Below are 22,168 nucleotides of genomic sequence, written 5' to 3'. Positions count from 1 at the left end.
CTTCAGGTTCTGTTCCACTTGCAGGCCCCGGCCCCCCCCCTTCCCTACACGTACACACAGATATCGATATCTATATAACTATAGATATATACATGCGCGCTACCTGCATCACACGCATATGTACACAAACACACAGATCGCGGGCCACGTGCAGGCCCTAGTCGCCCCACCCCGATCGCGGGCAGCCGCCAGGAAGCGCGGGCTGCCGGAAGGCCCGGGGGAAAGCTGCCTTAGTAACACACCCGGAAGTGGATGGGCGGGTCCTGACGATGGACGTGGAAGCTGTCCAATAGAAAATCCCTCTAACCTCGCCAAGTCCAATGGTTGGCGGCGGGGGGCGGGCGCCGGCCGGACGCCGTGGTAACGGCCGCATGCTAACGGAGGGAGGAAACTTGGGGTTCGGACCTCTCTTCCTTCTGTAGTTGCTGTCTCGCTCTCGGTTTCCTATCCTGCTTCTTGCCAGTTCCGTGGGCCTGCTCTCGGCGGCACCATGAAGATCGAGGAGGTGAAGAGCACCACGAAGACGCAGCGTATTGCCTCGCACAGCCACGTGAAGGGGCTGGGGCTGGATGAGAGCGGCCTGGCCAAGCAGGCGGCCTCCGGGCTGGTGGGGCAGGAGAACGCCCGCGAGGTAGGGGCCACGGCGGGGACCCGGAATGGGGTCTGCAGCCCGCCCGCGCGCTGTCTTCCGGCCCCCGAGGGCGGCAGCGGGCGGGCCCTGTACCCATCCTCCGGATGAGGAACATGGAAGCAGCAATGGCGCGCTGTTCTGTAACCCCTTCAGAGTGGCCAGTCATCCCATAACCCCCGGGGCAGAGATAGGTAGATAGGGCCTATAGCGTCCCGTTTTACTGTAGAAGAAACTGAGGCAGGCAGGGAGCCTACGGTAGGATTGAAATTCAGGTCTTCCTTAAGCCCAGCGATAACCACTGGGTCACCAGCTGCCTATAGAGCAGAGAAGACAGTGGCCAGACGTTGAATAATAAACACGATGTCGCTAATTAATAAGAATAGGAGGGGGGTAGCTGGGTAGTTAGGTGGCTTAGTGGATTGGGATACAGGTCTAGGGATGGGAGGTTCTAGGGTCAAATCTGGCCTCAGACACTTCCTAGCTGTATGACCTTGGGCAAGTCACTTAACCCCCAATTCTGAGCACAGTATGGATTCTAAAACAAGGTATCGGTTTAAAAAAAAAAAAAAGGGCTACTAGTCGGCTCTGGAGATTGAGAGCCAGGCCTCAGGGCAGGAGGGCCTGGGTTCAAATCTCAGTTAAGACACTTCCTAAGTGTATGACCCTGGGCAAGTCACCCACAATTGCCGAAGCCTTTCTACTCTTGTGCCTTGGAACCAATAGACATAATTGATTACAAAATGGAAGGGAAGGGTTTTAAAAAAAATAACCAAAACTTATATAGCCAAGCCTATTATATACCAAATACTGTCCTAAGCACAATAATGAAAATAATAATAGCAGCTAACATTTATATAGAGCTCATTCTGCTCCTGGCACTGTGCTAAGCATTTATTCTTATTTGATTGTCACAACCACCCTAGGAGTAGGTGCTGCTATTATCCCCATTTTATAGATGGGGAAACTGAGGCAAAAAGGGAGCTTTAAAAATATGTACACACACACATATACACACATACATTTTCTAAGTGACTCACCCAAGTAGTGTCTGAGGCTCATTTTGATATCAGTTCTTACTGACTTAAGATCTAGTGCTACCTTGCTGCCTATGGAGGATAAAGATAGTTATTCCAATATATTAGGTAATAAGTACAATAATAATAGCTAACATTTATATAATGAGCATCTTCAGGTACAGTGCTAAATACTTTATAATGATCTCATTTGTTTCTCATAACCACTAAGTCACAATAACATTTGAACAATTTAGATTCACAAAATAGATTTGAATGACGAATTATAATTTTCACAAATTAAGTAGATCTTTAAAAAAAAAAAAAAGTATTGTAGCTGAATAGAACCTAACCCCTCATTTTCCAGATGAGAAAACAGGATCAGAGAGAAGTTGTCCAGAGGGAGTGAATGTCAGATCCTTAAAGTTTCAGGTTTCTAATTAAGTGGGTTTCTTCCCCTACTCCCCCCACTAAGGAAATCTGTGTAAATCAAAAAGGGCTTTAGTCACTTATCAAAAGCTACATTGGGGGAACTATGTGGCTCAGGGGATAGAGAACCAGACCTGGAGACAGAAAGTCCTGAGTTCAAATGCAGCCTTAGGCACATCCTACCTGTGTAACCCTAGGCTAGTCACTTAACCCCCATTGCCTAGCCCTTGCCTTTCTTCTGCCTTGGAATGGATACTCACTGTTAATTCTAAGCCAGGAGGTAAGGGTTTTTTAAAAAGTTTAAAAAACTAAACAAAACATTTTTTAAAGTTGCATTGCTTTGAGAAGATGGCATGGCCTGGTTCATCAAATATGTTAAGTAATAGGTTTATGGTATATTCCATACATGGGCTACTAAGATATAGTAAAATGCCCTTGAATATTTGATTTCACCTCTGTTTCCTCCTCTCTTAAATGGGTGACCTCCCTCACAGAATTCTTCAGCTAAATAAAAATGTAGAATCTAGGGGCTGGGACTAGTGATTTAATTTTTCCTTTGTGCCCTCATTCCTGTCACAGTGCCTACTGGAGTAAGTGCTTTTGTCCATGCTTCCTAAGTTGAAATAAACTGTGGTTTGTAATTATAAGAATACTGTATTATTCCCTTCTTGGCCCTGTGCTTCAGCTGGGCTTGAATTTCATCCATATGGGCACTTTTCTAACTTCTCCATGCCTCAACAGGGAAACAGTCCCCCCAATTTCATCACCTGTTTCTTCTGTTAATGAAACTTCTCTGAACTGAGGCTGGCTTTTGGAATTCAAACATGAACCCTCTGTGGCTGGGTGTTTTTCTAGACACATCTGGCAGTTGGAGTAGGACAAGGTAGTGAGGCATAGTGAGAGAAGGGCTCCATTAGGAGCTAGAGGGCCTGGTTTGGATTCCCAAGTCTACCAGTTACTGCCTTTGTGACCCTCAGGCTCATGACCTAACCTCTCTGGCCCAGCAGTAAAATGAGGTGACCAGGTAATCCCCTCTGCAGGTTCATTTTATCTCTTGAGCCTGTGGTCCTGTGACCTGTCAGGTCTAAGGTTCCCTGAAGATGGCTTTTGGGATCCTAAGATGACCTTAATGCCCCAAAGAGGACTGTCTTTGCGTAGCAAAAGACTTCATCTTGATTCAAAGAGCAGTTCAGCATGTTTTGGTAGCTTAACTTTATTTATCTTGGTGACTTGTGGATTAGGGCAGTGTTGGCAAAGACATGGCATGCATGCACAGCTGGCTGCACTTGGGGACCTGCTCATCCCCCCCCCTTTCCTAGTGCCCAAGGACATTTTTTTATGTCCAGCCACCCAGAGTGTGTACTTCCTCCCTCCACTTTCTAGGTTAATGCTGGGGGGCTCATGGGCTGCTTGAAGTTGCAGTTTGGGAACCTGAACTTGAAAATCTTACCCAGCACTGGATTAGGGCATTGTTGAAATTCAACTACACATAAGATTACTGCTTGATAGAATGTCTGTACATCTCCTATTCTTGATCTACAGTCTGAACTTCTGGTGAAATGTTTTAATATTAATTTCATTATTTCTTTTCCATTTGTGGTGTGTAGGCATGTGGTGTGATAGTTGAATTAATCAAAAGCAAGAAAATGGCTGGGAGAGCTGTTTTGTTGGCAGGACCTCCTGGAACTGGCAAGGTATATTTTTTCTCAGTTTCTCTAATCTATCCAGAGAATGGTCCTAATGTCTAAGCCAAACTAAACTTATGTCTTAACTATTCTTTATTTCTCCAGATTGGTTGAGTTTCTTTCTTTAAAAGGACCAAAGCAAAGTAATATAGTTGAGTATCTAACATTGACTCTCCTGGCATACTTCCAGGAAAGAGGGATCAAGGTCCTTGGAGGAGTCTCATTGTCTCTGAAATTTGTCTTCTATATCTTATTCCTTCCCCTTGTGGGAAAAATGTTTTGGTCTATTGTTTCTGAGAACTTAAAAAAGTAATATCTCATTTGGAGGATAAAAAGTTAATTCAACAAGTACTGATTGAGAACTTCTACATTCTTGGCAATGTGAGCTGTGTGGGAGAGAGCACTGATTTGTGATATGGGCCCTTCCATTAAGTACCTTTAAAACCTAGTTGAAAGACTGGGAGAAATCCATAAGAAAGCTTAAGAAAGCTATTTTTAAAAATAGCACATAATTATTAATTTTAGGGCATTGGCCATCAAATGAAGTTGAAGAGTTCTGAAGTGGGTGAAATGTTATAAGGGCATTTGCTGCCATCTAAAATCCACTAACCACTATACGTTGCTTATTTTAAAAGATGTGGAAAGGAGACTTGGGGTGCTCTTCTGAAAGAACAATAACTGTCAATCCCTTCTTGAATATGGAGTTACAAGGTTTCCACCAACTAAATGAGTGGCTGGATTCTAATCTCCTTGAATATAGTTTTGCAGTCCTCACAGTTTCTAATACAAATACCTTGCACATAATAGGTGCACAGATTTGTCAATGAGTACTTGAACTTATTTGTGCTTCTTTTGTCTTAGAATCAAAGAGTGACCAGACTAATGATTTGGGAGTCAGCTCCCATATATATCTATGTTGCTGCTTGGGTTTGCCCAGTAGCCCAGTTTTACCCATGTCCTATTCGAATTTAGGACCCAAATCTCCCTTTGCTTAGATTGTTACTGCTGCTTTCTTCTTGGTCTCCCTTTTCAGCCTCTCCCTTCTCCAGTTCATTTTCCACAGAGCCACAAAACAAATCTTTCTAATTTGTAAACCTAACAGGCCACTCCCTTGCTCCAAAATATCTGGTCCCTATTGTCTCTGGAATAAAATGTAAAAATCCTTTTTCTTATAGCGCCCTCTCTGATCTGGCTCCCACTAGGCTTATTAATATCGCCTCCCTATTCTGGTCAGGGTTGCCTGTTGGCTCTCACCCTGCCCATTGGCTGTGTCTGGCCCTTTGCACCTATACTCACTCATGTCAAAAAAATGTAATTCTTCTTTATCTCCACCTCTTAGAATCTCTGGCTCCCTGCAAAGTACAACTCGGGTGCTACCTCTTCTATCAAGCCTTTTCTGATTCTTTCTTGATCCTGAAATAACTATGCCACTTTCTATCTACTTGTTTTTGATGTTGCATTTGCAGCTCTATCTAGTTTGTATTTGTTTGCAAGTATCACCCCAGAAGAACTTATGCTCCTGTGTCTTGCACATAGTATAAATTTAATAATTATTTGTGGAATTGAATCAAATGCTCATTAAAGTGTTTCTAAGGTCATGCTTCAGCTTTTATTTACTTGGTAAGGTAGAATCAGCTTTAAAATCATATAGCTATCTTGGTACATTCAGTGCTGACCAAGTATTTTCAGATTTTTTTCCTCAGGATGATTTCCTAAAAGATACAGGTGGTTGTTCCCCTCCCCCTTCTGTATTTGAAAACTTCTAAAAAATGTACCAAATGCATACAGTAATAATGCTTTCCATAGCTGTTAAAACATGATCTTCACTTTTAGAAGTAAGGGGAAATTTTTGGATGATACTACTACTCTCCTTTCTGTGATAAAAGATGCTTCTAAGTTGTAGATTGACTCTATTAAGTAAAGTCATCTAGGATGTCTCCTGTGAACTTATCAAATGATATGAAAATAAGAGAGTAGAACTTTACTGAAAATTTATTATTATTATCATTTATTTATTTGTTTGTTTGTTTTTTTGGCATTTGTAGACAGCCCTAGCTCTGGCAATTGCTCAAGAGTTGGGTAGTAAGGTCCCCTTCTGTCCCATGGTGGGAAGTGAAGTCTACTCTACAGAAATTAAGAAGACAGAAGTGCTGATGGAAAACTTCAGAAGGGCAATTGGTGAGTATTCAGATTGAATAATGAAGTTGTTTATTCTCTCATCAGGGTAGGGGAATCTACTTAATTGGTAAAATACTGCTTTTCAGATTTGGATTTGTTGACTAATGACCTTGGTTTTCTCATTTAGCTCTGTAGGCAGAGAATCTAGGTATAAATTCTGTATGACTTTGAGCAAATCAGGTGACTTCCATCTGGGTTTCTGTTATCTCATTTATAAAAAGTGAAGGAGTTGGATAAGATGACATTTAAGCTCTGAAGCATATATGGTCCTATGACTTGTTACATTTGCAAAATACTTTTATAATTGACATATTACTTTAATAAAGTGCTCCAAAAATACTTCATTTCCAAAGAAATCATAGCAAAATGCTTGCTAGAGTTATAGGATAAGTATACTTCACTGAACAGAATAGATGAGTTCAAGTAATTTGTTAAATAAATTTTTATAAAACAAATTTTATTGATTACTTTGTATTTTAATTTTTTTAAATTTTTTCAAGTTATGACTTAAAAATTAACTTGTCCCTTACTATGCTTGTCCCTCTGTGTTGTGGAAGTATCCTAGATGGATATCAGATGTTACAATCCACCTAGGAACTCCTCAGGGCCATTTAAGCACCAAACCCTTTATCTTGGGAACAAAGTTTATTTAACAGAAAAGGAATAAAGGTAACTGGACAAGTATGACCCTAATTCTATTCACACTACTTCCACGCGACTTCTACATTGTCTGCTTAGGGAAGCCTTCTGTTTCTTCTCTGGGCCCTACTTAATCTTCCCTATGCTATCTAAACCCTTTCCCAAGCTATTTAACTTAATCTAAACTTACTACCAATAATTAATAAGAAAGAGGAAAAACCTGGGTTTGGCTGCTGTACTAAGTAACCAAAGTTATAGAGTGAAAGCTTTGGATTACTTTAACCAACAGGAATTCTGGCAGATGAATACTGGATTCAGGGAAAATTGGTTTCCTCCAAGTAAATCCTCTACCTGGATGCCAAATCCTGACCTTCCAGGGAGAATCTCTCAGAGGAAAAACCCTCCTTCAGCTTGATGGGAATTATAGACAAGAGAGACAAAACCCACTCCCAGCTCAGATAAAATCCAAGAAGGAAGTGAAGTTCAGTTATAGACCCATAATTCCTTTCTTACCTAGAATCCTTTCCCAGGACTTATCTCAAAATTCCTTTCTTTCAACTAACCCTAGAAAACCAGACTATTCTTAACTTATTCCTACACCACCTCCTAGCTGCCAATTGAATAGATTTTTTAAAATTCCTGAAAAATAAAGTCCACAGGACAGTGCTATCATTGAATGGCAAAAGAATTAACCCTGTCTGAAAATGGATGTGTCTCTGCGTTTTTAAGTTTATCACTTGTTGACTAGTGTGGAACAGCTAGGTGGCACAGTGGAGATAGAGTGCTGGGTTTGGAGTCTTAAGGATCTTGAGTTCAAATTGAGACTCAGCCACGAGCTGTGTGATATTGGGCAGGTCCCTTAACCTTGTTTGCCTCAGTTTCCTCTTCTGAAGAATAAGCTGGAAAAGGAAATTGTAAATCACTAGTATTTTTATCACATGAAAAGTCAGAGACACTGAAATGACTGGAAAACAAACAAGTGTGTTTCATTTTCATTCATTTGAACTGCTAGTATATCTTTTAAAGTTGTTTTTCTCTCATTTTATTATTGTGTAAGTTGTTTTCCTAATTCTCATTACTCTATCAAATCATGGAAGTCTTCCATTTTCTTCTAAAATGGTTTCATCATTTCTTATGGCTGTGATGGTGAACCTATGGCACATGTGCCAAAGATGGGACACAGAAATCTCTCTGTGGGCACATGAGTCATTTTCTGCCTAGGTTTTGTTCTCTCTCTGCACCACTCCTCCCCGTCCCTCTGCCCAGCAGCCCAATGGAAGTGCTTACTTCCTCCTCTGAGTGAAGTGCCAGGGCCAATCCTCTCCCTTTTACCATCCCCCCTGTGGGGTAAGTTGGGGTGGGGGTGGGAGAGACTCAGGGAGGGTAGCCACAGCATGCAGTGTCTAAAAGGTTCACCATCACTGCCTTATGGTATAGGATAGTCCTTTGCATTTCTATACCATAATTTGTTTAGCTATTCCCCAACAGGATATATCCATAGTTTTCAATTTGGGATTACCAGGAAAAGAACTGCTATAAATATTTTTGTATGTATAGATCCTTTTTGTCTTTCTTCGATGTATTGGATTAGTAGTACTATAGTTGGGTCAGATGGTAGGTATGGTTTGGTGACTTTTGGGTACAGTCTTAAATTGCTTTCCAGAATAGTTGGAGCAGTGCACTAATGTGCCTGTTTCCCCACACCACCAACATTTGTCCTTTTACTCTTTTGTCATCTTTGCCAGACTGATAGATGGGAAGTAGAACCTCAAAGTTGCTTTAATTTGCATTTCTCTGATTATTAATGATTTAAAGCACTTTTTGGTGATTGTTAATAACTTGGATTTGTTCCTTTGAAAACTGCCAATTCCTATCTTCTGATTTTTTTTCTTTTGGGAGATCACTTGTAAAAATTTTGATGACACTTTCATAATATCTCCTGGTTTCTGGTCATGGGCTTAAAGATATTAGGAAAATATTCACTTTTTAGCAGTTATCAGACTGTTGCTATCCATGAAGCATCCCAGGTGAGCTTCCAGGGCTTTATTCATCATGGACATTTGCACATTGTGCAGGGAGAGGGACTATATTTTGCCTTAGCTTAACCTATCATGTGCCTGGCACGATGCTGCCCTAAGTGATGGGGATACAGATATGAAAATGAAGGTCTTTCCCCTCCCAGAAGATTGAGGTATGTGTTAGGAACTGCGGGCTCTCTTAGGGAGTTTGGGTCTAAGGCTGGGCAGTCACAGGATTCTGGAAGGGACCACAAGGGAGGGATTTCCAGACACTTTTCAGGAGCAGTGCTCACACAGGTTTGGTTGTTGCTATCAGAGTCTGGGTGTGGAGTAACAGTGCAAATAGCAAGCTGTCAATGCTGGCTAGGCTTTGGTGTCCTCATGGCATAAAGCTTGGTTTGGGGCTGGCTGATTCTAGAAGGCTTAAAGGATGATAGATTAGGGCAGTTCCACTCCAGACCTAGTTCTCAAACTAAATGAATCAAGTTCCCAAGCCTCTAGGAAGGAGGAAGAGATCTTGGCTAGGATTGGGAAGGTCAGTTTTTGGTGGGGAAGAGTCAGGCATTGACAGGGTGGGTGGCAGCTTATTCGGATCATCAACTAAAGAATCTATTTGCTAATCTTTGTAGAGTGCTTCTTAGGATTCACCTGTTTGACATTTTATCACCTGAAAGGGCTCTGAGAGCATCTCATCCAACCACCTTGAAGGTCAAACAACTTCCTTGAGGTTTCACAGTAGTATAGGGAAACCCCAAGTGAAAGTTTCCTCAATTCCAAGTTCAGTGTTCTTCTCAGAATGAGCCATATCGCTTGAACTGAAGTTTTAGTAGGAAGACTGGCCTACACCTCAGCTGAACAAGATCGATCACTTTTCCTGGGGAAAGTTTCAGGCTAAGTGAAAAGTGAAAAAGTTGCAAGTGGCGACAAGCTTGGTAAAGAGCAGCATTAATATTTTTTCCCTCTTTAAAAGAATTAAATTGTACTTAACTTGGTCTCCTCTTTACAAGGAAAGGGTTTCCTTGTTTTTAGCCAACCTTTTGGGAGCCAGTCTTTTTCAGGGTTATGGTCAGCTTAGGGACTTAATTATCATTATTATAACATAAATGGCTTTAAGAAAGCCTTTGTGATAAGACATAACTTCTTCACCCAGGGTCAGGGTGGGTCAGGTGGAAAGACCAAAGAAATATCCCATAGATCTCTTTGAACCTGAGAATCTTTGCAGTCAGAGACAGAATATCTTCTTAATGGCCATTGGTCTGGGACCCAAATTGTGACTGCTTTAAGTTAGATTTATCTTGACTCCCTTTACTTCTATCCAACCAAGATAGTGTCCTAAACCAATTACTGACATCTTAATTGTGATAATTGGTGCTTTAGAGCCCATTCCTTGGAACTTGGTTTAATTTTCTCTAGAATAAAGTTTAATTTACAAGTGGTACCTCAACAAATGTTGAAAATCTTTCTATTTTTAAAAATGTGATTCTTGCTGATGACTGATAAAGTCTTGTCAAAACTAGCTTTTTTTTATGCTTCTGGTTTCCTTAAAGATAACTAAATTGCCTTTAGCCCTGAAGACATTGGTGATAAATTTCTCTGGCTTCCATTTTTGTGATTTGCCATGGCTCTTTTCTTGGTCCTTGCTGTTGCAGCAAGGTGAGAAAAAAGTCTTAATCCTGCTACAGCGCAAAAGAGAAGCCCATTGAATGTCATCAAAGAGAGCCTCAGTCTTGGGCAGCCTTTGAATTCCTGCTAAGGGGGCGGGGGAGGGGAAGAGCCCGTACCTGAACTGAAATAAAGAGTGAAGAGTCGGGGCTGTTTCCTTGATGTGATGAAGTTCCCTGTCAGGGATTTGGAAACTCGAACCCACAGATGAAACCCGTGTCATCTGCGTTGTCATTCTCAGAGACAGCAACAATTCTCCTCCTTTGTGGCTACCGGCTGTCCACATTCCCTGCATGTCAGCACCGCCACTTCTAAACAAATACAGGCACCAGTGAAAGATGGGAATTCTTTGTCCCCCTTTTGAGGAATTTCATGTCATATTCACCTAACACAAAATATGGTTAAGCATTCCATCTAGAGGATTTATTTCTTTTTGATATAAAATATTTCCTTTTTTAAACATATTCAAAGCTGCCTTAAAATGCTATTCAAGGTCCTTTTCATCTTGCTCTTAGTTATCCCTGTCCTCTGGAAGGTTGGCAGTTGGCTTAATGTTCATGAACCCTGAGGTATTTTGTAGAGGCACAAATGAAGCCCATCCTGGCTTACCATTATTCTAAATCCTTAATTTAATTTGGGTTAATGAAGATATAAGATTCAATAAGGAAAGGAACCTTAGAGATCTTATCCAGCCCTCTTCATTTTACAGATGGAGAAACAGGCCCAGAGAAGTAAAAGGCCTCTTCTAGGGTCACACTGTTTATGAGGGAAGAGAACCTCCGTTCAAAGCCCTGTGTTCCTACTCTGGGCTCTTTGCTCTGCACTTTGCTGTTTCCTTTTTCCTAGGATTTAAAACCAGAAGGGACCTTGAAATTCACTGAGTCTGATGCTTTCCTTGTTTTTTTTTTTTTTTAAACCCTTAACTTCTGTGTATTGGCTCCTAGGCGGAAGAGTGGTAAGGGTGAGCAATGGGGCTTGCCCAGGATCACACAGCTGGGAAGTGTCTGAGGCCGGTTTTGAACCTAGGACCTCCCGTCTCTAGGCCTGACTCTCAATCCACTGAGCTACCCCGCTACCCCTGATGCCTTCCTTTTGATGAGGAACCTGGAGGTCCAGGACAGGAAATGATTTGCCCACTATTGCATTGTAATTAAGCATAAGACAGTGATGGTGAACCTTTTAGACACGGCATGCTGTGGCTACCCTCCCTGAGTCTCTCTCACCCCCACCCCAACCTTACCCCACTTCTTGAGGCTTCTCACCATTCCTCTTCTCTGGCCCCTTCTTTCCAACTATTGCCTCAGCCAGGCCCCAGTTGTCTCCTGAGTGACCTCCTTGCCTCAAGCCTCTCCTTCCTCTGGTCCATCCTACACATCGATGGCAAAGTAATTTTCCTGAAGTGCACATTTGGCTATATGACTTTCATACTCAATAAATTCCAGGGCCTTCTGTGCCTCTAGGATAAAATATAAGCCCCCCTTTTTAGCTTTTAAATCTCTATACAACCTCACCCTAATCCATCTTTCCAACCTCAAAGGTCGGTCCCCTTCCCAGCCTTTGTGATCCAGTCTCTGTTCTCTGTTGTTTCTAGGCCTTTTGCCCTTCCCATGAGCCTGCCATATCTCTTCTTACCTCCATCAGGTAGAACCTCTCTTTTCCTTTAAAGTAGAGCCCAGGCACCATCTTATGCAAGAATGCTTTTCCTGAGTTCCCCCTGCCACCCAGACTACCTTGTATTAGGAACTTTGGACATGTTCATATTGATTCATTTTGTATTTCTGCTGTAGATTTTTGAACCTATTTGTTATCTCTCCCATTAGAATGGAAGCTCACTACAGGTCGGGTTTGTTTCATTCCCTTGTGTGTGTCTCCTCAGTGCTTGGCACCTAGGCTTAATAATAAGTTCTTGTGGATTCATTGATTGACTAGGAGAGGAAGAGGGGTTACACAGTGGATACTGGCATGGGGTAGAAGAAGAGAAACTATCACTGGCAGAATTATAATCAGTGAGAGGAGAGAAGCAGGAGAGGCCAGTGAAGAAGAAATAATTCCTGGATGAGAGTCTTCGTTTATTTCTACAGCTTGATCCCGTCTGATTTCCAATATATTTATGAACTGGCATTATTTAAGGGGACTGTTTCCAAACATTATGGCCTGAGAATGTTTCCCTCTTCACCTTAAAATTTTGGATATTCTTACCAGGTGCTCTGACTTAGTTGCATTTTATTAGTATTTCTAGCCCCTCTAAAAATAAATTTAATAAAGTAATTGTTAAGTTTAGTGTGGTGCCTGTTGTTGAAAGCCTTTCCGTATTTACTCCTACAGACTTGAAGCATCACAGTGTTAAGAGTACTTAATGGTTTGCATTCAGTGACTCCTGTCTATTGTTTCATGTTGCTTTCTGGCCCTCAAGTCCTTCACTTTTGTTTTAAAAACCAGTCTTCAGTCCCAGTCCAGCAGGGGGAGACATTTCTGAGTTATTACATTCAAAGGAAAATAAATTGGTTTGAAAAAGAAAAATTTTTGGATTGTTTTTTCAATATAGAGGATAAGATTAAATTCTTTAGAGCCCAGCACTTAAATATTTGAATGGGTATTATAGATGAAGCATGTCTCCTAAACTGACTTATGTTATATGGGGGCTAGAGGAAGGTATTCCTTGCATCATGGGATAACCCACATATTAATTTCTTGACTCTTACCTTTATTTCTAAAAGAATCTGCTGTGGTTTTTGGAGTTCGTATATGTAGGATAGTCTTCCTTTGTGAGGTGTGGTATCCCTGTTCCCTTAATCCATCCCCAGTTTGAGAGACCAGCCTTACCAGCCTATATTTCCATCTTCTTGTGTAGGTTTCTGATCTAGATATGTTCAAGTTCAGTAAAACAAGTAGTTTTCTATATCAACCTGTTAGTGTTTGCCATCTTTTATAGAAGATGACATGCTTTTCCAAAAGAGAGGGAAGGGACTAACTTCAAAGCTGGCCGAGAGAGTCACAATTGTTTTCTTTTTGCTTCCATCCTTGGAAAAGATTTTTTATGCTTCAAAGTAAATCGCAGAAGTACTGTTTACTTGTTTTGAAAGTACATATCAGAACCCGTCGATGACATCAGTGCTACCAACTGTTTGTACCACAAGGTATGCATACCTGCTTTCATAGTTAAAGCTGCTGCTCAGACCTGGAGTTGGGGCTGGTATGGTGGGCTTCTGGTTGTTTTGTCTCTTTCCTTTACGGAGAGTCTGAAAATGTAACTTTCAGTTTATGTCATGCACAGCTCCAAAATAGGTTGGAATAGTAGAAATAATGCCTCCATCTTAAGGAGCTGTGTGGAAACAACTATTACTGTGTCTTAAGAGAGTCGCCTGGAGACTTGGAGGAGGTAAAAGCTTCGCCTGTGATCTCACAGCTACAGAGGCTAAATTAGAGCCGAGGTCTAGGGCTTCCTGATTCGAAGTATGTCCTTTATGCTGTACTTCCTCAGAAACACCCATGGGGAAGAAATGTGTAAATTAATGTGTGCATTCTTGTTATCTTGATGTTACAGTGTTCAAGATGTTCTGATGGTTAGAACAGGTAGAGGTGGAGAAACTAAGGGACGTCCTGAAGACATATAGTCTCTCATAGTGTCTTGCCTCCATTCTCTTTCAGGTCTGAGAATAAAGGAGACCAAGGAAGTCTATGAAGGTGAAGTCACAGAGTTAACTCCATGTGAGACCGAAAACCCTATGGGTGGATATGGCAAAACCATAAGCCATGTAATTATAGGACTTAAAACAGCAAAAGGAACCAAACAGTTGAAAGTATGTGAGTTTTGTCCATCTCTCCTTCCTAATGTCATGCAGGCTTTCGGTCTGATATTGTTTGATGTTACCTAATACATTTCATAAGTTAGAAAATGTGAGAACTGGGAGAAGGAGATGGTCTATATGACCCCTCATGAAGGCTCCCAGCACCAGAGTTCTCACTAGCCAGGTCTCTTTTTTCCATATACACTTGGCTGATTGAGAGCTCAGTGCTTTATGTTTCTGACATATGTCTTTTAAGCTGGTAAGATGCCTTTTCTTTTATTCTTTCATTCATTCATTCATTTATTTGTTTGTTCATTCATTCATTCATTTATTTTTATTTAAATTTTATTTGATTAATTAAAAATTTTTCTCCATGGTTACAAGATGCATGTTCTTTCCCCTTTTCCCACCATCCTCCCATAGCCAACATGCAATTCCACTGGGTTTTACATGTATCATTGATCTATTTCCATATTATTGATATTTGTACTAGGGTGATCGCTTAGAGTCTACATCCCAAATCATATCCTCATTGACCCATGTGATTAAGCAGTTGTTTTTCTTCTGTGTTTCTACTCCCACAGCTCTTTCTCTGGAGGTGGATAGCTTTCTTTCTCATAAGTCCCTCAGAATTGTCCTGGATCATTGTAGTGCTGCTAGTAGAGAAGTTCGTTACAAATTGATTATGCCACAGTGTATCCATCTCTGTGTATAAGGTTCTCCTGGTTCTGCTTCTTTCTCTCTGCATAAGATGCCTTTTCTAAGGAGCAGCAGGGGCAGGAATCTGGGCATAGCTAGGAGACCCTCCTAAGGAAGAAAGGGAGAGGAGGCAGGTAGACTTGTAAGACCTCATGGTATGAGGGAGGAGGTGGTGGCAGCAGGGGTGGCAGTGCATTTCCCCTCCCAGGGTGCTTGCCAACACTGACCTTGAGCTTGCCTCACTTGCCTGCTCTGCTACTGACTTTCCTCATTTACCTAATGAAGAGGTTAGGCTTGCAACGCTTTAGGTCCTGAGCTTTTATGATTCTGTGATGTCTGGGTCACTAGTTTATAGAGATCACATATAGATTATTGATTGAAATGGGCATTTTTCTTTCTCTTAAAGGATCCACATTTTGTAGCTTTCTCATTTATATCTGCTACTCATCTCTAGTCAGTGCGCCTGTGTTAATGAGATTTATAGTGGAGTCTTCCATTTCTTTAGTAATTACTGTCTTTTTAGTTCATTGTAAAATTAAATAGCAAAAATTGAGAGGGGGCAGCTTGGTAGCTCAGTGGATTGAGAGCCAGGCCTAGAGACAGGAGGTCCTAGGTTCAAATACGGCCTCAGACACTTCCCAGCTGTGTGACCCTGGGCAAGTCACTTGACCCCCATTGCCTACCCTTACCAATCTTACACCTATAAGTCAATACACAGAAGTTAAGGGTTTAAAATTAAAAAACAAAAACAAAAAACAAAAATTGAGGAAAAAAAGACAATTCATAGGAAATCTGAAATGAAGTGATATAATACAGCTAAGATTTCCACTGTACCCTGTCATGGGGGGAAAGACTTTTCTTTTGGAAAACTACCATGATTTAAGTTTCCAAAATTGTCCTTCCTTTTCCATGTCAGATTGGCATGCTGGCTTAGTATTTATACAGTCACAACTTGGTACCTAGAGCACCCCTGATTTTACAGTGCTCTCTTGATGTGCACAGTTCATGCAGTCCTACCCAGCCCCTTGTAGCTGCCAGTGCCGACATCATCTTTGTTTGAAAAATCAGGAGACTTGGAGAAGCAGGGCCATTTTTTATTGGCTCTGTGACTTTGAACTAGTGCCAGGGTTCTGTTCCCACATCTAGGCCTCTTTCTGCATTTCCACATCTTCCTCTCAGTGTAGGTTACATACCAGGGGTAAACTGTTTGATATTTAAGATTATGAAACATACACACATACAACATGATTTAGCAAAGAGAAACCATTTTTGAAGTTTAATTGACAATCAGCAGGCATTTATTGAACACCTATGTTATTCCAGGCAATATGGTAGGTACTGAGTGTCAGAATCAATTGAAGTATTCTAGCTTGTGTTCTATTGAGGGAGATGGCAAAGCTGTATGAGTAGCAACACTACATTCCAGAGAAGGGATGGCATTAGCAGTTGGGTGTATTAGGAAAGACTCCATGTAGAAGGCACTGCTTAAACTGAATCTTGAAGGAAATAAGGAGTTCTCCAAGACATTAGGAGGAAGTGCATTTCATGACAGAGACAGGGAGTGCTGTGTGTGAGAACAGCAAACCCTGTTGGTTTGATCTTGAGTGTAGGAAGAGGAAGAATGAATAATGAGATTGGAAAGGTAGTTTGGGGCTAGGTTTTAAAGGGTTTTACTAGCCAAAGGATCAACTTTTTAGTCAGTTTTTAAATATATTTTCTAAAAATTTACTGCATACTACTTGATATTTGAAATAGGTTATCCAGACATTAAAACATTAGAGACATCCTCTGCTGGAACATTAAGATATTCACTTATCCCAGTAAAAGATTTAATTGAGACTTCAGCAGCCATTTTGTTTAGCTTGTACCTGTGTTCAACACTCTTCCTGAAGACGCCCAATCAAGGAGAAACTTCTATTTACCAAGGCAAGGTACTCTACTTCAGAGAACCTTTAAGTAGGGAGGAAGAATTTCTTGGTATCAGCCTTAAATTTGTCTTTCCTCAACTTCTAGGCTCTGAAACTAAACAGAACAAGTCAAGCCCTCACCCATATCACCATTGTGATTGCCTTCCTCTAGATCAGGGCTTCTTAATCCTTTAAAGATGTAATTTATCCCACTTCCCCCCCAATCCCTCTGAAATCCATCCATCAAGTCTAGGATAAGAACCCTTGCCCTAAATCCTCTCCAGCTTACAATTTCCTTCCTACCTTGCACGTTTCTTTAAACGTTCAGAAAATAACTAAGGAGAAAAAAGTAGATATACTATAATACTGTGGAAAGAACACTGGTAATGAGAATATGTGGGAGTTAACCATAACTGCCGGTTTTTTTCCCCCCTCTCTTTGGGCCTCAGTTTATTTCTGTGTCCAGTGAAGAAGTGGATTTAATATTATTTTATATCTCTTCAAGCTTTAATAGTCTGTAGATTGTATAGTGAGTCACATTCAATCAACTCCTCTGACGTAGTTTGTCATTGTTTGACAAAATCTGGAAGTTTTATTTTTGTCTTCTGAAGAAAGCCTGTCCTTAAGAAGCCCTCACTGACCCCCAGAATAGCCAGGTGCAAGAGAGTAGAGAGATTGGATGAAGGATTGGGCCCTGGTGAGACCCCTGCCTGCCCTACAACTGCCATGCTGGTTAGCTACCCAGACTGGGCTTGGCTTCCTGGCCAGAGAGCATTAGCCTAACTTTAGATTATACATGAGCTTTTACATCCCAGCCTGATGGGATGTAAGAAAGAGAGTTCTCTTCTGAATAGATCCCCAGGGAAACTGTTGTTTTCTGCCAGCTTGTAAATCACCCTCTCAATAATTTTCTCAAATTCAAAGTAAGACAGTGTTTTGCTATAAGGAGACATCTGTATCCAGCTCTAAAAATAGACACGACTTTCTTTTTGCTCTTGTAAGAAAATCTCTAGTTACTGAATTTCTAGTTTGGCACTATAATCATTTCATGCTAATAGCCTGGCTTTTGATTTCAGCTGGACCCCAGCATCTTTGAAAGTTTGCAGAAAGAGCGAGTGGAGGCCGGAGACGTGATATACATAGAAGCCAACAGTGGTGCAGTGAAGGTAACCATTGCAGACGGTTCTGACTTCTTCTTGTGAGGAGATAATTCCTCCAACACCCCATTTCCTTTTATTGAAACTAGCTCGTTTGTTTGCCATAGGTGGCTATAGGAACAAGGAGGGGAGAGGTTTTCTCCCTAGAAAAGAAAAAAATTGCTGCTTAAATCCTGAGTTCAAATCCTGACTATTATCTTTGAAGATTTGGGTAAAGCCATCTCATATGGGCCTTGGATTACTCTCCATTTATAAAATGAAGAGGTTGACCAGCAGGATCTTTGAAGTCTTTTCCCTTGGAACAATAAATCATAGCTCTGACCCAAAGAAGTACCTGCAGTGCTGATACCAAGAGGGCAAGAAAGCTGAGTGGCTGTTCTGTTGGCACTCACAAATTGGATGAAAGTTATTTTCCTGTAATCCTCTGACCTCATCAGGACTAAAACTTCTCTTTAAAAATAAATAAATAAGATGTAAAACATGTTTAGAGGAGAGTTGAGGGTGGGAAACCAAAACAACTTTAGTCATCCCAGAATTGAAATGTGCAGTGTATTTAATCTTCTTTTTATCTCTTTGGTATTTTCTTCCCAAGATATATGCCTGGGGAAGGGAATACTGCATTAGTTGGCATTCTTTTCCTATCTGATTGTAAATGTACTGTACAGTGTTACTTGCTGTTTAATGGATGAGCATAATATTTTGTATCATACAATAAATCGTCCACCTACAAAAGAGTCTGAACAGTTCCCTCCGTCTCCAGGTAATCTGCTGGATTTGTCCTTTATCAGGAATTGCATACAGTTAAAAGAAAAGGAGGAAAAAAGATTCTAAGTAGAGAAAATATCAGGTGTTTTTCAACAGGGTTTTTGAGCCTGGTGATCAGTAGATAGGGTGCTTCTCTTGCCAACAGGGGAGTGGGGCATATTCTGGGTTGTCAACCAAAGCTTGTCAGGACTGTAATTGTGAACCAAGGCCTTTATCTCTGTCAGCTGTGTGTCATTCAGGGACTTGGCAGTGAAACTCACCAGATACTTCTGTTCTCCTCCATCTTCCTTTTCTGCAGAGGCAAGGCAGGTGTGATACCTATGCTACTGAATTCGACCTTGAAGCTGAAGAATATGTTCCCTTGCCAAAGGGCGACGTGCACAAAAAAAAGGAGATTATTCAGGATGTGACCCTGCATGACTTGGATGTGGCCAATGCTAGGCCCCAGGTACTGACCATAACCTTTAGCAAGACATCAGGGTGTCTGGAAATGGATTGTCATCTCTCCTCTCCCTGTCTTGGAAAAGACCAGACCTTTTCTGTCTCTGGTGTGTTCAGCAATTAACATTGACAGTAGCCAGCAGGAATTCCTTTGTTCTTATTCAAATGCTGTAGTAACAAATGAGTTTTTACTTCTAGCTTGAGCTAGAAGAATCATACATTTCCAAACTAGCCAGTGTCTTCTCTGTACCTTCTTCTCTAGATGTACTGTTGTATTTGGAGGTCATGTGATTCTTTATAGCTAGGCTCCTGATCAATAGCATTTCAGGGTCGATTCTGTTAGTACGGTGATCTCCTGACTCCTGAAGGTCCCCTATGCTCTAGTTAGATGGAACTCATGGTTCAGATAGGGTATGAACTTAATGACTTATAAGAATCTTCTCAATTCCAAAATTCTTTAACTTTCTGATTACTGCTTAAGATTAGACCTGTGTTGTCTCTAAGCCTTTGTGTCTAAACCTAAGTAACAACTTTTTTTTTTTTCAGCCCATAACCTTTTATCTTAGAATTGATACCAAGTATCAATTCCAAGGCATAAGTTTAGTAAGGGGTAGGCATTTGGGGTAAGGAGGTGTCTGAGGTTAGATTTGAACCTAGGACCTCCCATCTCCAGGCCTGGTTCTTTACTAGGCCACCTAGCTGTCCCCACTCCTAAATAACTTCTAGCAATTATGATAGCAGTAATGTCTAGTACTCTCTCCTTTGAAGCTTTACCTTAAAGCTCTTTTCTCCCAGTCGCATTGTGAGGCGGATGGCCCAAGTATTATCCTGATTTTTCTCATGAGTAAACTGAAATTAGAGAGATTTAAGTGGTTTTCCCCAGGTCACAAAGCTCATTGGAAGTGGCAGAGCTAGATTTCTCCCTGCAATATCCCTGTCTGGCTACGAGGAGCTGAGTCTTGTGTTGATCTCTTAACAACCATAGTAGTGGCACTCCATGGGATCCCTGTGTAGTTTAAAAATAAGTTTACTATAGTGGAAAGAGTACTGAATCAGAACCAGAGTTCTGGCTTCTGGCTCATTTTGTGTCCCTTTCAAGGCCTCGAATTTCTCTGTCAAATAAGGGTGCCACTAGGAGTGCCTGGTGCATTTCCACCCTCTGTTATGCCAGCACAGATTTGGGCCCTGCCCTGCAAAATTCCCTGTCCCTTCAGAGTAGATTGAGCTGCCTTTTCCTCACCAATTTACAATAATACATGTGGCAGGAGAACAGAAGGATCAAATTTAAGGTTGTAAATATGCTTCTCATATTTAGACTTACTGAACAGCAGTCATGTTAAGTTACAGGATTTGAGGGTCAACATAACTCTAAGGCCAGGCTATTCAGGTAAATTCTGGAGAACAAAGTCCAGTTTGGGAGTCTGAGGATCCCCAGGGCTACCAGTGTCAGCTGTTCACTGCTGTGTGCCTTTGTCATCTTGTGCAGGGTGGGCAGGATATCCTCTCCATGATGGGCCAGTTAATGAAGCCGAAGAAGACCGAGATTACAGGTACAAAATGCTGAAGTTCTCAGCTTTATCTCTTTTCCATTCCCTTTTTTAGGCCATAATAGGAATTGGAGGGAAAAGGGGGCAAATTACTTATGGTTGAACTTTCTAAGTTTTACAAAGTGCCATCTTATACTTTATCTTGTTTTGTCCTTCCAACATACCTGTTGCCTTCCCTCAGATGCTGCAGATCCAGTTCTGCACAAGGCTCTTTCTGTTTGCCATTGGCTTCAGTTAATTTCTTGACAACTAAAAATGTTGCTTAAATAGTTATTTTCTTAAATATTTGCCACTTTTTATGTTAAATCCATTTTGCCAGAGAGAGGCAATGGTTGAGTTAGGGAGAATCTGAGACCTATCAGAGGTACATTATGGATCCTTTAGTATATGCCAGTGATGGCAAACCTGTGGCATGTGTGCCAGAGATGGTACATATAGCACTCTCTGTGGGCACATGCGCTTCTTCCCTGCACGGTTACCAGAAAGGCAGAGGGACTCGGGCGGAGCTACTCCCCTTCTTCTCTCCACTGCACCTGACAACAGTTTTTCACATTCCCCACCCCTCTGCCCAGCATCCCAATGGGAGTTCTTCCTTCCTCCCCTGTAGGGGGTGGGGGGAGTTGCAAAGGGAGTGGGAATGGTGTGGCACTTGATCACTGGTATATGCTGAGTATTGTTTTCTATATCTTTATCTTTTTTTGCTGTACAACGATGGAGTTATTGGCATTCTGGGATGCAGAATAGTTCTCACTGTTATTAATTGGTTGGAAAATAAAGCTGAGTTGTGACCTTGGGCAACTTACTTAGCTTTTCTGGGCCTTTCTTCATGTAGTCCCTGAACTTGGGACCTGCCTTCCAGAATGTAGAGTTATTGGTTTTAATTTCAAAGAGAGGGTAAATCTGCCTTATTTTATAGAACACCCAGCCTAGAGTTGGGAGGACCTGGGTTCAAATGTGGCCTCAGACACTTCTTAGTTGTGTGACTCTGGGTAAGTTACTTAACCCTGTTTGCCTAGTCCTTGCCCTTTTGTCTTACAGTTGTTACCAAGAAAGAAAGTAAGTTTGAGAAAAAAAGAAAGGTGATCTGGGTTAGAACAAGCTTGGTCATGTGATATGTTTCTCTAGTTCTGCAATCAAAGGAAATGGTGGGTGACTAGGACAATAATAACCAGTAGAGGGTTTGGAGTCAGAACCCTGGGTTCCAATTCTACCTCTTCTGCTTATGGCTCGTGTGGCTTTGGGCCAGTCATTTAACCTCTCTAACCTCAGTTTCTTCAACTGTGAACTATGAGGAGTGACCTGAGCTGATTGTGCCTCCTCCACACTTCAGACAAGTGATGTATCTCAGTCTCTGTTTTTTCCCCTCCCCAGATAAACTCCGAGGGGAGATTAACAAGGTGGTGAACAAGTACATTGACCAGGGCATAGCTGAGTTGGTTCCTGGTGTGCTCTTTGTTGATGAGGTGCACATGCTGGACATAGAATGCTTCACCTACCTACACCGTGCCTTGGAGTCTTCCATTGCCCCCATCGTCATCTTTGCCTCTAATCGGGGCAACTGTGTCATCAGGTACGGCACCTTCCCTGAGCTGTATAAGGGTCAAGCACT

At 41.5% G+C, this 22,168-nt stretch overlaps 1 protein-coding gene across 1 annotated transcript in view; it reads left to right on the top strand.

Annotated features, from left to right (window-relative positions):
- Window positions 1-392: 392 nt before the first annotated feature.
- RUVBL1 (RuvB like AAA ATPase 1) overlaps window positions 393-22,168 on the top strand; it is a 32,332-nt gene continuing 10,556 nt past the window's right edge. The window contains exons 1-8 of the mRNA XM_044656879.1: window positions 393-631; window positions 3,681-3,767; window positions 5,804-5,936; window positions 13,904-14,055; window positions 17,726-17,815; window positions 18,870-19,019; window positions 20,499-20,562; window positions 21,931-22,129. Coding sequence (XP_044512814.1) covers window positions 491-631; window positions 3,681-3,767; window positions 5,804-5,936; window positions 13,904-14,055; window positions 17,726-17,815; window positions 18,870-19,019; window positions 20,499-20,562; window positions 21,931-22,129 — 1,016 coding nt within the window. The 5' untranslated portion in view covers window positions 393-490. The remainder of the gene's footprint in view (window positions 632-3,680; window positions 3,768-5,803; window positions 5,937-13,903; window positions 14,056-17,725; window positions 17,816-18,869; window positions 19,020-20,498; window positions 20,563-21,930; window positions 22,130-22,168) is intronic.

The sequence above is a fragment of the Gracilinanus agilis genome, chromosome 1 (genome assembly GCF_016433145.1).
Source record: "Gracilinanus agilis isolate LMUSP501 chromosome 1, AgileGrace, whole genome shotgun sequence".
NCBI lineage: Eukaryota > Metazoa > Chordata > Mammalia > Didelphimorphia > Didelphidae > Gracilinanus > Gracilinanus agilis.
Note: the sequence above shows the minus strand (reverse complement) of the source record. Positions and strands in the feature narration are given on the sequence as shown.